Below are 15014 nucleotides of genomic sequence, written 5' to 3'. Positions count from 1 at the left end.
ATTTAATGAAATGTAGTAAGTTTAAAAGTCAGTTCATCCATCTAATTTGAATAGTAAAGTAAAATAAAGTTTGTGCTTTCTGTTTTAATAACATATTAATATTTTGCATCTTTACTTTAAAATCGCCTCTGGTTTCTTTATTTAGGAAATATGTATATAAACATTGCATTTATACTCTTATTCCTTTTTTTTATACATAAATTACTATTTTGAAGCTTTTATTTCTATATAATTTCATTCATGGTAGCATGTGTCTGAAGCATTTGGTTAAAAATGTAATCTTGCATGTTTTCAGGCCTGGCTAAAAAGTATTCTTCTTGCAATCTTTAGAATAAAAATGTTAATTTAATTATTTGTTAAATAAATTAGTTTCTAGTTATTTTATAATCACTTGGTGAAGCTAATTACTTGTTATTAATTTAGTTTATCGTGTTTATTTCTCAACCCTTTATTTTTACCAAATTATTAAAAAATTAACAAAAATTCCCAAAACTTTTTGTCTTATTAAATAATATCTTTTACACTTTGACAAATAATGTGAAAGATTTGATACTTTGTTTTATAATCAGTTGAAAATGTTAATGAACCAATAAAAAAAATGTGAAAGATTTATTTGGAAAATTGATCAAGTTAGAAAGCTGAGAATAGAGGAAACATGGAATGATGTCCTCAAACCAAATATCAACAAATAAATAGTTCCATATGTGATGTTCAACTTCAAACAATCATGTGTAATCAACTAGTAATGATAAAGGAAAGTCATATTACAAAGACAGGCAAGTTGCAGTGGGATATTTTGTTCCATTCTCATGTTATTTGTGAATAATATTAGCGGGACTTAGATATCTTATTGGTACATAAAGGGTTAATTCATTTTACACTTGTTAAATATTTTAGTAAATGCGATCAATAGATAATTTTTCTCTTGAATTATCATATTATTATCAGTTTAAGTAGTCTTTTGCATAGTGTGTGTAAATACCACAGATCTTTTAACTTATTCATATAAAAACAAAAAGACTTCAAACAGGATTTTTCATAGTAATATTTCTTTTAGTTTCAGCATTTAAAATCAATACACAAATTGTTATTTCAAAGATTATTTTGTGGAATTTTTTCATAATTTTTTTTTTCAAAATCTTATTATTCTTTTTTTTCTTTCATTTTCTTATAATGTTGGTTAAAAAAATATCGTATGCAGTTAAACTTCTGTATGTTTTAAAGTATCTACATCCAATTAAAGTTACTCATTATTCTATGTTTCATTTCCTTAGGTACTTTGAAAGTAGATAATCAGCCAGAAGTCACAGGAGTAGCTCAAGGCAGGTTCTTGGGACTTGATTTAGTACAACCAATGTATATAGGTTCTGTTCCTGACTTTTCTGCTATAGAGCAAAATGCTGGTGCAACTAGAGGATTTATTGGTATAAATGTTATTTTATAATTGTACTATAAGTTTAATAACTTTTTTTGAAAATGAATTTATGTTCATTTTATGGAATATAGAACTCAAGTTTTCGGAACATATCTCACAGTTTTCCATAATTTTTTTTTTAAAGTAGAACATTGGAGAGATTTTTTAAACATAATTTATAGTCTTAATATTCTTTATTAAAACTGATGTCTTAACTATGTGCAATCATATTTTTAGAATAATTACTCATTTTTTTTAATTTTTTGATCAATTTTTTTTATTTTAAATACTAACAGAGTGACTGAAAATTATGATATTCCTGGATATTATGTTATTTCTGAAATTGTTTGGTTTACTCCCTTTTGTTAGGTAATATTTTGAGATTTACTGAAATTTAACATTTACACCATAAAAAATTTATTAGTTTTTACATTAGCTTTATATTAAAAAATTCACCGTACACAAGCACTGTAAGACTAACTGAGAATGCTATTCTTATCCTTCAGAATTAAATATATTAATAGTCACTAGCATTTCGATTTCATTTGCCAATTTTAATTAAAATAATAAAATTGATATTTCTAATTCTATTTTTGTATTATTATTTTTGTTTTGAAATTGGTAAATGGACGATGACAAAAAAAAATTCAATTATAAAGTTGATTGGAGTGTAACATAATTTAGAAATTAACTTTATAATTGAATTTACACTTCAATCATCACTAAGGATTAAACGAACTATAGACTGTCATCAATAGTCCATTGTTGTAGCTCATATGCAATATTGAAAGTCTTACTTGCCATTCAATATGATAAATAACTACCATTTCTAGGGAGTATAATTGCATATTTTATTATGAATATATTCTTGTTACTATTGTAAAATAACAGTTTCTTAATACACATTTTTTTTAAATTAATTGCCAGTCTCTTCACTATTATTTCTATTTCTTATTTAAGCTTTTAAATGATGATATTTTAAAAATGTTTGTATTATCATAGGCTGTATCAGCCACTACAAAACTGGAAAAGTGGTACACAACTTACTTCGAGAAGCAGAGGCCTATGGTATATCAACTTGTGAAACATGTTCCAGAAATCCCTGTCTTCATGGAGGAGTGTGTCAGGAAGCATTGACAATGGTCGGCTACAACTGCATATGCCCACCTGGCTTTTCTGGTCGGGACTGTGAAAAAGTTGGTGAAGCTTGCTATCCTGGAGTGTGTGGAGAAGGAAGATGCTTTAATAAACCCGGTGGGGGATTTGAATGCTTTTGCCCCATGAGGAAATCTGGCCTTCGATGCGAGAAAGGTAATTTTTTTCATTGATTTCCTCACAAATTGGTTCTTATATATAAAACCTATTTTATTGAATGCTGGTATTTTTTGTTGTTATAAACTTTGAATATTGGTTTCAATGTATATTTTTATCCTCTTTTGCTAATACAAAATGCAGCACATGGCTACCACTTCTACTGAATTTTCCGGTAGACTACTGGATTGTTCCAGTTTCCCCTGGTCCACTGGTTTCAGAAAAATTCTCTTGTTTTTGTACATTTTAAGTCCCTCCATGGACTGATCGTAAAGACACGGTTCCGAGTAGAACACCAAAGTCGAGCATCACTGGGTGTGGTCAGTAAGCGGGTGGATGACCATTTTGATCAGCCTGCGTAGGGGCCGAGGGTGCGCGGTATTAGTCCTCGTTAAACTGTTCTATCATAAAGTGCTAGACTTCGCACGCAAGTTGTCTGGCTACCAAAGCAGAGGAGCCATCGCCTCTGCAGAGGATCAAAATTGTGATGGTGTGCCTTCGGATCATCCTCAAGCATGCTTTCCACACCTTCGCCAATAGCCCATTGTGCAGTTACGTAAATAAAGTACATACCTATCTTTTGTGAATTTTGAAAATTGAGTAATTTTCCTTAATTTTTTTTTTTTATTGAAATGGAATTTGTACACAATTTATTGCTTGCTTGATTTCATGAAATATTTTCCAAGAATTGTTTACAAAAATAAAGACCCATCTCATAATAATTTTGTACAGAAAAAAATAAATAAAACCTTTTATCTGGAATAAAAAATGAACTCTATATATGTACGAATATATGTGATTCCTTATAAATAGATTTATGTTAATGTTTTTTTTAGAAATGTAATAACAAACAATAGAAGTTTTAAAATGCCAACATAATTATTACTTGAACCATACATTAGAGTTTTTAATACCTTGATTTTTTGATGTCATAATGTTTACAATAATTTTTTTACACAGTTAAAATTTTAAACACATTTATTTGTTATTTTTACTAAAATCTTTAAAGTGTTATAACTTTCAGTATCCTGAGTTTTTGATGTCATGTAACTTTCAGTGTCTTCCTTTAAGTACATGATGTCAAGATTTAATTGAATTTTTTAAATTTCTTATTTTTTACTGCTGCCATACTCTGACTCATGCTATATTCTTTAGAAAGTTTAATTTTTCAGATAATGTCAGACTTCTTTTTAATCTAATCCAATTTTTCAATGTTTATTGCAAGTCAAGAATCAATATTTGATTTACTTATATCACCTCAACATAAATGTGAATGAATCCATTCTTTTTATTTATACATAATCATTTTACGTATTTTTCCTTTAAATTCGTTTTTTCACTCTGAAATACATTTTTTTGTCTCATTTGATATTTCTATGATGATTATATCCAGAGACCTACAAAGTTTCTAGGTGACTTATTAATTTTCAAAAGATTGAAGGATAGCTGTAATATTTTGTAGGTGACTGGATTTCTGAACCTCTGGTTATGTCTTTCAACTTCTTAACATTAAAAATAATAGAACTTTTTCCATTTATTTTTTTTAGATATAATCATCGTGGAGCCAGCATTTTCAGATGATGCATATGTCGCCTATCCCACACCGAATGCGCTGACTACTCTGAAACTGAATATGAAAATAAAACCACAGAATACTGATGATTGTTTGATTGCCTATTGTGCTCATACTGAAGATGGAAGTGGCGATTTCACTTCAATCGCTATCAAAAATAAGAGCGTTGAGTTCAGATTTGACATGGGATCAGGTAAATAATTAACTTTTTTTGTCGTTTATTTTGAGTTTAATTAAATAATAAATGATGCAGCCTTTTTTTCTATATATATATTCTTTTTCAAAAATATTTTTTTATAATAAAAATTAATAAAACATTCGCCAACAGTCAGTTGTTACCCAAGGGAGTCAAAGCTTCTCAATTTTGAGAATGATGGCATTACAGTAGCAATGTAGTCAGTGATGTGCATTGGCCACCTTTACCTTCTAGTTAAGCTGGTACCTATAGGCCTGAATCATTGTATGCTTCAAGCTTATACCAGGGATAAATCCCCACTCCTATACATTGACAGCACGTTGCTCCCACCTCTGATTGGAGAGCTGAGGGGTGTGAGTTTGATCCTGGTGTCTGACAAAACAACAGGCGTGTATACGTAGCAAGGTGCATATTAAATCTGTTGTGGCTGAAAGTCCTATCATGGGTTGAAGTGGGGAAGTTTGAAGAGGGGGATACCAGTTCATCCGCTGTCCACGTCATCTGACCAGGATCAAAATTATGTGGTAATCCTACCATGGCAATTAAAAAATAGAGGCCTAAAATGAGGCTAAGTGCTTGGCCATGGTTGGGTGATGATGATACACATTGAAAGGCAAATGCCTTATTTACTTTACCACCGTGGCCATTATAAGTAATTATGACATATTTAACTAAGACCCTGCAGTCATTTACTTAACAAGAATATTTTTTATAAATACATATTATTTATACATTTTTTTAAATGTTACTTTCATTTCAGGACCTGCTATTATTCGCAGCCATGAACCTATTTTACAAGACGAGTGGTTGAGCATTGTAGCCGAAAGAGATATGAGAGAGGGTTCACTTATTGTGAATGATGGTATTGCTTCGAAGGGAATGTCGCCAGGTGTCAGCAGAGGACTCAATTTGCACACACCATTTTATTTTGGTTCTGTTGACAAACATAGAATAAATATCTCACCCTTTACAGAAGTAACGCATGGTTTTGAAGGCTGCATTGCTCATGTAAGTTTTATACATTGTTCATGTAGTGTTTTATATCAAAACTTTTTGTTAATTACTTATTTACTTTTTTCAATGTAATTTATTAGATTTGTGCATTTTTTTATCTTAGTAAATAATGACTTTTTTATTGATTTATTAGGTCTTTATTATATTTTTTGTCTTAAAAAATCATGGCTTAAGGTATTGTTTGTGTGTTATTTTGTTATGAATATTTCTTTTCACCTTTCTTGGATAAACAACCACTTATGACAAGAAAAGTACAAGAAGTGTTACTCATCAATTAGACTTTTTTTATTGAATATATTAATAGATAGTAATCGAAAAAATATCGATGTTAAAAAATTTAGTCGAAGAGCATGTGATGTTTTTTAAAAAAAACACTTAATTCTAGATTTAAGATCTAACTAGTTGACAGAAAATTTAGAACATTAGTTTATTCTATTAAGCGTTGAGCTTCTTGGTAAAATTGTACAAAAACTTCCTTGATATGAGCTTCTCTCCCATTGAATAACATGGTGAAACTGGTTTTTTGATGCAGGAAAGCTATCTGCGAAAGTTAAAAAAAAAGCCGGGACAAATGCTCAGAAGGTTAAAAAGAAATGGTTTAAGAAACTTTTTAACTTTACATTTTCTGTTATTTATATAATTATTATTATTTGTTAAATGGAGTTTTTTTTAAAAAAAAAAAAATTTTAGCTTGGAGATATAGAACTCTTTCAAAATTTACAACTGTAGCATTCTTTTTAATTAAAAATTAGGTTGAAGTGAATGGAGTTGATATAGATCTAGTGAATTCAGCCATTGATTCTTCAAATGTTGAAGATTGTGGTGTCAGAACACCCTGTGAAACTAATCCATGTTTAAATGAAGGTATTTGTGTTGAAGATGATGGTGCCCCTCGAGGATATGTTTGTGAATGCAGAGAAGGATATAGTGGTACGTAGCTGTATTTATGACATTCTTTTGCAACTTAAATAATCTATCATGTAATAACTGAAACATTTCTGTGTAATTATGCTATTCGATCATTTGTTAATAAAATACATTTCACAAAAGCTACTTCATTATTAGGTATGCTTTAAAAAAAAACAAACATAAAATTATTTTTGAATGTTTGGTGACTTTTGCATGTCTATAAACACTGAAAAATGACTAGTCTGTTAAAAATATCTTATTTGGCATTTACCTATATGTATGAAAATTAATAAAATAGAACTTTAAATCTATCAATAAGGATTAAGATCATGTGTCAAAATTTGAATTTTTGGAGTTTAAAGAGTTTGTTTATAATTTTCTTTTCTTCCAAAATTGATATGTTTTGTTCTGTTTAAAACTGTTTATGTTTTCATATTTAAATTTCTACTTAAATTTCATGTTAATATTCTCTTATTTCTTATATCTTAACCTATTTTTACTTCATTAGTTGTTTGTTTGCTTGTTGTTTGTTTTGCTTGTCATTTATTTTGTTCTCAAACTCTGTACCTGGTAAAATGTCCTAGAAAACTATATGTTTTTGGATAACACTTAAATGTATACATAACAAATTTCTTTAAAATATTATAAATTTTTTTTATAGGTACCAACTGTGAAATTGAGACAGATTTATGTAGTTTAATAGATCCTTGCAAAAATGGTGGCACTTGCATAGGTGCTGGAAATTCCTATAAATGCAGTTGTCCCATAAAATTCAAAGGCACAAACTGTGAAGAGCGTAAGTATTCTTGTATTGATAAAAATATTCTGAACCGTTATATGAATTAATAATTTTATTAAACAAAAAAAATTGCTTGAATTGCAATGTATCATTTATTTGATTAATGAATACTTTTTAGTCAGTCAAAAAATGAATATTTTTTGTTAAATTTATAACTTTTTCTTTCACAAGTTTCTCTTTTAAAAAACTTGTCATATTCATTATATTATGAACTTTCCTTTTATTCCAATAATATTTGTTAAGGCGTTTAGCATACTAAAAATCCAAATTTAATAAGAATTCATTAATTTTATTAACAATGGTAAACAAATATTGAAGCTTTTGCTCGAGTTCTCTTTTTTGATACATTTTTAGTATTACATTTTTACTTATACTTTCATTTTTCGATACATTTTTAGTATGCTCCTTCTAAAATAATAATAGTATAATTCTAAAATAATAATAATTGTAATAAATAATATGTGACTCATAATATAAAAACTTTTTATTACAAAGCTGTAGAAGTGTATAATGAAAAATAAACAGTATACAAAGTAGTGCCCACTGTTTTTGTCATTTTATTTATATAATTTTTTTTTCATATCATCTTTGTCATATCTCATTTTATTTATTTATCATAATTATCATTAATATTTTATCACAACATTTCTTGTTTTCTTTACCTTTGTTGTATTACTTATAATTATATTTGAATTTCATTGGTATTTTTAATGTTATCTATTTTATTATGTTTACTAATATTAATACATTAAATTTAAAAGTAAATGTATCTCATTATTTAATTGATATGGTTAGTATCATGGTTGAAAATAGTATAAAAATGCAAAGTCATTAAAATTATCATTAAGTCATATAATCATTAAAAGTTTCTTAAAATTCAAGCATTCCATTAGAAGTTTTGTCTCTTTACCATATTATTGCTCTAGCCATAATTCATAGAAATTGTATTTTTCTAACAGCTTCACAATTTGATGAGAGAGCAGCATTCCAAGGAGATGGTTATATTTCACTTGATACAGACCTCTTACCTCACACTGCTAGTGCCAAAGATGAAGTAATCAGCTTCAGTTTCACGACAACCAGTATTGAAGGTCTACTGCTGTTTCACGGACAAAAACCAGAAACTGATGGTAAAGGACAAGACTATCTTGCAGCAGCCATAGTTGATGGTTATCTGGAATTTAGGTGCAGACATTTTTGTTTCCTTTTTAGACCTAAAGACTTTTTTCCTCTATCTATTTCTTTAATAGAATTCTTTAATTAATCAGAACTTTATTGATAGCAATGAGAATAAGTACTATTTTATGATATGTTTAAAAACAATTGAAAAGCTTAGTGAAAGAATAATAAGTGAAATATTCGACGAAAAAATGAAATTTCATAGAGGGGGGAAAAGTTGTTTATTTTTTTTTTGGTCTTATAAAACTATACTACATTTATATTGGCAGATCTCACCAATTGGTGGATATAAGTGACAGTCTTTATACGTGTTCTGATTTGATTTCATTTATATGTGTTTTCATTTTGTAAAGAAATCATTGACAACCTTAAAAAGTTTTGGAATGATATTAAGATGCCAAAAGTACAAAGTTTAACGCACAAACAGCTTAATGTGCATTATGAATCGTAAATTTCATCAATTGTCATTTTGCAGGCAAGAAATGTGGATATAAATCTTTTTTTTTTAATATGTTAATATTTTTTATATGTTGTTCAAAATATTTTTTTATCATCTTTGAGAACTTGTCTTTTTCTCTCTTTTAGATGTATTTTTATTTTTAACCTATTGAAACTTTTCTTCCATTATTGATTGGATGATAGAAAGTCCCTTATGCTTCCTTTAAACAGCTTTTTCTCATATTCGTTTGTTGTTTAGAATTTACTTACCGTTCAATATATTCTCATATCTTATATTTTTTCAGCTATGAACTAGGAAGTGGTGCAGCACAAATAAAATCACCCATCAAAGTAAGCGATGGTAAAGTCCACAATGTGATCCTCAAAAGGTCAGTTTGTTTTCTGTTTACTGAACACTTCAGTTATTGTATGTAACTGATTAGTTACTGATACTATTGGTACTAATTCATTTTTAATGTTATGAATATGTATTAAATTGTTATGAAAACTGTTACGAATATGTATTAAATTTTCTGTACTACTGATCCTTTTTAAAGTATATATAGGTATAATAACAATAAAGTATAAAATTTAGCAAAGAACTAATACAAAATTAAAATAACTGATAGTATAAAATATTTTTTGATGTACTCCTTTATTCAAATTTTAGTCTCGACTATTTGTGTTTTACCGACTTCTGAGAAATATAGTATAATCTTAAAATACTCTGTCACAAAAAAAGTGAAGTTCTTTTTCTTACCTCACAACATTTATTACTTTTCAATGCTAGATCCAAATTTTATTTTCAAGAATGTCTATGCTAAATAATAAATTTTTATTTGTAGTTCATTTCTCCGCACATAGTTTATCAACTATAATAATCTTAAGTGTTACTAGCTTTTTTGTAAGTTTTTTTTTTTTCGTCCTTTCTATAGTTCTTATTATTGAGCAAAAAGTAGTTTCTAGCATCAGTTTTTCTTTTTTTTTCATAACTTTGATTCAAATATTTCTGTTGTCTCCAGAGATTTATTTATGGTGTCTAAATTATATGACAAATTGTTAACAAATGATTTTATTTTTAGGTACTGTATTTCGCTTAATCTTCTTCATAAATCCCCATTTGCTATCCATATCTTAAATTTATTTAATCAATTTTCTCTTACTTTAGAACTGGAAGACATGGAAGTTTAGAATTAGATGGTCTACATCAACAATTTGGAGAATCAAAAGGAATTTTGCAAATGCTAAATACTGATGGTGATATCTTTATTGGTACGTTCATTTTTTAAGTTTGAAATATCAGACAAAATCAGTGCTACTTGTTTGATATGTTAGAACACTACTGTATCATTATTTTAAGCTTTTTACTTTACTGAGATTATGTGTCAAATATAAACTATATTTTATTTTATAACCGTCGTTGAACAGCCGATCCAATTTTTGGGTTTACGAGTACTAATGTTTAAGTCCGTAGCCTTGTAATTTTGATCCCAATCCAGAGGACAGGGGATCTCCTGGATCAAGTATTGGGAGAAGTTTGCCCTCGTAAAGGACTTTCTGAAGGAACTAACCAGCATTTGTGTTACATAGAGAGGAAAACCTGCCACTGTTAGCTTGACAGCAAAGGGACTCTAACCAATGATCTCTCTACCACTGAGGATATTTTACATCAGGATTGTGGTCGGTGCAAGCCAGATGCGGAATTCGTATCAACCAGCCATTGTTAGGATTCGAACCCAGTTCACCTCATTGGACGGCGAACGCTCTGTCCCCTGAGTCATCACGGCTCAAATATAAACTATAGCTGAATCCTGGAACTAAGTATAATCTAAACTGATTTTTAAATTGGAATATAGTTTGTATTAATAATATTGGTACTTGTTATTCACTTTTATTTTGTTCATGGACAATTTTAATTAATTTATATTTTCAAACATAGGCCGAGAATATTTTGAAAATTTTCAAAATTTAATGTTATGGGTCGAATTATAATCTAACCTGTTAATTGGACACATTTCCAAGCAAATATAGTGTATAAAAGTACTTCTCATTGAGACAAGCATTATTAGTTACAAAAAGGCTCTTACAAAACATATAATTAAAATAACAGCTGGAAATAAAACACCTATGACTATCAATTTAAAAGAAAACGCATAACAATGACAATAGGAAATAAGTGTATATGTATATTTAATTTCCTTTGGGACTTTCAATGAGTTTTTATTTCTAAACAAGGTAAACAAATAAACTAAGAAAGCTGGGTAGACCAAAAAAGTTGAAAGTTTGCCACAGAGATAGCATGCCTTATTTTTTAAAGGAACTAAAACAAATTAGAATAATTCATTTTAATGGAAAATATATAGGTTTGCAATTTTGAATAAGCTTTCAATGAAAAAGTATACTCTCATCTTACATTCAGATCGACTTATATTTGGAAATATGATCATACACTGATGGGCTTATATTCGGAAATATGTGTTAAATAAAAAATATTAGTCACATCTCAAATGTTATTTTCTGTTTCACACTCGATTGTCTGATTATTTTTAGTTTCTTTAAACTTAATAGTTCAGTAAATGAAATTATTCTCAGACTGCTTTTCAAGGTATGGTTTAAGTTTTAAAGAAGTTTGAATAATCATACATGTATAAATATTATCAACAATTTTAGGCGGAGTTCCTAATCATCAGCTGATGACTGCTGGGAAATATCCACAGGGTCTAATTGGTTGCTTATGGGATTTGGAAATCGAAGACTCTGGACCCATCAATATGTATGATAGAGCAAAAGCTGGAGCTAATGTTCAAGACTGTGATGAGTGAGTTTCTAAAACTTCATTTGTTTAAAACGCAAATTTAATGTTGAATGGTTTAAAATGCATGTTTTTTTCAATATTGCTATGCAATGAATCATAAATTAGAATGAACACTAGTAAATGATAGTTTTTATATTTGATTTATTTAATTTGGTCGTTTTGATATTATTCAAAATTATGTTACAAAACTATGTGAAATTTTAGATTGATAAAAAAAGAATGTTAGAAAAAATTGCTTTAATAAATTTTTTTCTAATTTTCGAATCTACAGCATATAAAGTTAGTTCACTAAAAATATTGTAAATAAAGTTTTACCATTTTGTTTTAACTGTGCGCGTTGCAAGCCGGAGATGTCCTAGTGAAAAAAAAATGTCTTGTTTCTAAAATATATTACATATATATATATATATATAATAGATCATTTAATTATTGCATGTTACTTTTCAGTTTTGAAGCCAGTGGTGAGTTTCTGGAAGAACTAGAAAGACCTTTTGTACAAAAATAAATTGTAGCAGAATAATCTAGCCATTTGAATGTAATAAAAAAAAAAAGCACATTGGACGCATATTATACTAACTTTCCTCTGAAAGCAATTTTGTATAGGGGTCATTTAGTGGCTAGTCTTTGTAAAACTTCCTTCAAGTCCATGCAAATATTGCCTCTAACATTGCCGTGCATATTTGAAAGATGAGCTCCGTGTGAGGACCATCACTGTGGAAACTTTTCCTTAAATGCACACATTTGAACTTGTTTTGTGCTTTGCAAATTTTTATGTCAGCTACTAAGAAGATGGATCATTCTTTTGGCAAAAAAAACTACTTACTTTACCATTTAACTCATGTGAATATTGAAAAGCAATGAACTCTGAGATGCCAACTATTATGGAACTTTCATAGTCGCTAAAAATTTGACTCTTGTTTCAGTGCTGAATCATTAAATTTTAGAATGTCGATTTTCATTTACTTTATTGCTTGGAGAAAATTAACTCACAAGAATAATGCTTTTTATTTTTAAATAACTCTCTATCGTCAGATAGAGTTTGCAGAGTGATTTATAAAATGTACTACCCTCTAAGCTTATACAGGGTTTAACAAAACTAACGCCTACAAATGTAAAGAGTGATGAAATTTGCCAAAACAAACAATTTTCATCGTGTGATGGGGGTCAACAAACATTGAGCCATGAGCCAGTTCTCACTGGCTTGGTGAAAATGTATAATTTGATGAAAGCCAATAATAAAAGTTAAAGAATAGCTATTATTAAATACTTTTTACAACAAATGCTCGAATCAGCAGGCTGTAGCTTCAATGCAGGCTTCTCAATTGTGACTAAGTAAATCATGCAGACATTGGAATATTCCTGTTGTTTCACCATTGTCTGTAGATGGGATGCTGATTTGGATGACCATGTCCCAGTGGCTCTTTAGGTATTTTGTAAAGGACCTGTTTTAGGTACCTCCAGAGAAAAACAAATTGAGGCAGAACAAAATTGGGAGATCTGGAAAACTATGAGGCCGGTATATTCCATCTATTCGGAAAGGCTAATATCTATGTAGTGTGACCAAAAAGGCATTCTTTTGTCACTTTGCTCTCGGATCTAAAATTGTAGAATGAAAATGGCTTGTTTTGGCGAGTTTTGTCACTCCTTGAAGTTATGACCATTAGTTTTGGAGAAAACTATATATTTGAAATAATTGAATAGGCAATCTTTCAATGTTGAAATTGTTTGTGTGTTCAATCCTTTGTCATACACTGCTGAATAAGGTAATTATACACCCTGATTTAATTATGTAAGCTTTCTAACAAAACTAAATCTGAACTCATTTTGACTTAAATCTTTTTTTTAATTTATTATTTTGACTCTGAAAAAAAAATCTAATAGTTGGCAGTCTTTAATTTAGCGCTCTACTTAAAACTAACTTGGGTATGAATTATCTTTGTTTGCCTTTTAAATCTATACAAGTGCAAAAGTATTATTGTTATATTTGTTATCGATTCATGTTCACTGCCATGTTTATTATTTTTTTTCTTTTTCATTGTTAACTTAGTTGTGTTGTCTGTGTTTGTCTCATTCATATGGTGCTACAAACATTATTATTATTCATTCTGTTAAAAATGGAATGAAGAAGCTAAAATCTTTATTAAGCAGTGTAGATTTTTTGTTAATACATATGTTGTACATGTGTTTTTATTTTGTTATTTTTCTTTGCCCAGTGATAAAAAAAAATTATTGTTCAAATTTTGAAGATGAATTTATTCTGTTTTATTTTTTAAAAAAGAAATCAGTTCTCTGCCCATTTAAATCATATGAAAAAGTACTTCTGCTGTTTGTTTTTCTGTGTATTGTCAATCATGCTTGTTGTTGGTCAGAGGTGCAACATGTGAATTCTTTATTTAAGAAAAAGGTCTGAAATAAAGTTGACTTTATTTATCTCTGTTATTTCATGATGTTCTCGTTTGCATATTTAAATATTTCACCATTTATCTGAGGAAGCGGTTAGCAAGCATTTCCTTCAAACATATTAAAATTCTAGTATGCAAGTAATTAAAAAGAGAGTAAAAGAAAGACAATTTGTTGCCACTCACAAAAAAAGGTCAACTTATAAACTTTGATGCCACTTTACGCATATTCCTTAGGTTTTTTTGAAACCTTCATTCGCTTAACTCTTCAATTGTGAAAAAAAAATTACTATGAAAATGTTGGATTAAAAAGTTTAATAATTGTGTTCAAACATTCTTCTGTGAGAGAAAATAATTCTCACTATAGTGCTAAAAACGAAAAATAGTTTTAAAAAAATATGTACATGTAAAGTGTAAAATGAAGAGAAAAACAGATAAAGGTTTTAATCAATATTAAAATGAATCTGACTAAATTAACTTTAAAGTTTATAAGTTGACAAAAAGAAATAAAGAGTATGCCTTGCCTTTACTTCTTGCCAGTAAACTTCTAACATGCAAAATCTATAAATCACTAATTCTCAATCAAACCCTTTATATTATAGTCCTCACTTGTGTCAGCGTTTGGTTCTATTATCAATAATACTAACACTATATCTACAATATAACAAAGCATCAAATTTGTTAACTAGACACAAGCAGGGCCATGACAAACACCCTTACTAGACTCAGAACACACCACCCGAGAGAGATGAAAGTTCAAAAAGATGGAACTACAAAGTACCTGAATTACAGAAACTGACTCAGAACTGTCACCTGAACATCTTTTTGCCTGTCCTGCCATCTTACAGCACATTAGTGACTGTCCACAAGAAGATCTTTATTCGGACATTTGCCTTGATATAGCTGAAGCACTGTATAGAACCTTCGGTCGTATGTAGTGTCTTATTGATTTTCTTTCCATGTCCAT

General features: G+C 29.0%; 1 protein-coding gene across 1 annotated transcript in view; it reads left to right on the top strand.

Moving 5' to 3' along the window:
* LOC107443077 (terribly reduced optic lobes) overlaps positions 1–14078 on the top strand; it is a 279864-nt gene extending 265786 nt beyond the window's left edge. The window contains exons 88-98 of the mRNA XM_071186443.1: positions 1275–1424; positions 2417–2725; positions 4273–4491; positions 5255–5502; positions 6261–6438; positions 7079–7213; positions 8176–8401; positions 9139–9222; positions 10002–10105; positions 11504–11651; positions 12096–14078. Of these exons, the coding sequence (XP_071042544.1) occupies positions 1275–1424; positions 2417–2725; positions 4273–4491; positions 5255–5502; positions 6261–6438; positions 7079–7213; positions 8176–8401; positions 9139–9222; positions 10002–10105; positions 11504–11651; positions 12096–12153 (1859 nt within the window). The 3' untranslated portion in view covers positions 12154–14078. The remainder of the gene's footprint in view (positions 1–1274; positions 1425–2416; positions 2726–4272; positions 4492–5254; positions 5503–6260; positions 6439–7078; positions 7214–8175; positions 8402–9138; positions 9223–10001; positions 10106–11503; positions 11652–12095) is intronic.
* The last annotated feature ends 936 nt before the right edge of the window (positions 14079–15014 follow it).

Source organism: Parasteatoda tepidariorum, chromosome 10 (assembly GCF_043381705.1).
Source record: "Parasteatoda tepidariorum isolate YZ-2023 chromosome 10, CAS_Ptep_4.0, whole genome shotgun sequence".
Lineage (NCBI taxonomy): Eukaryota > Metazoa > Arthropoda > Arachnida > Araneae > Theridiidae > Parasteatoda > Parasteatoda tepidariorum.
Note: the sequence above shows the minus strand (reverse complement) of the source record. Positions and strands in the feature narration are given on the sequence as shown.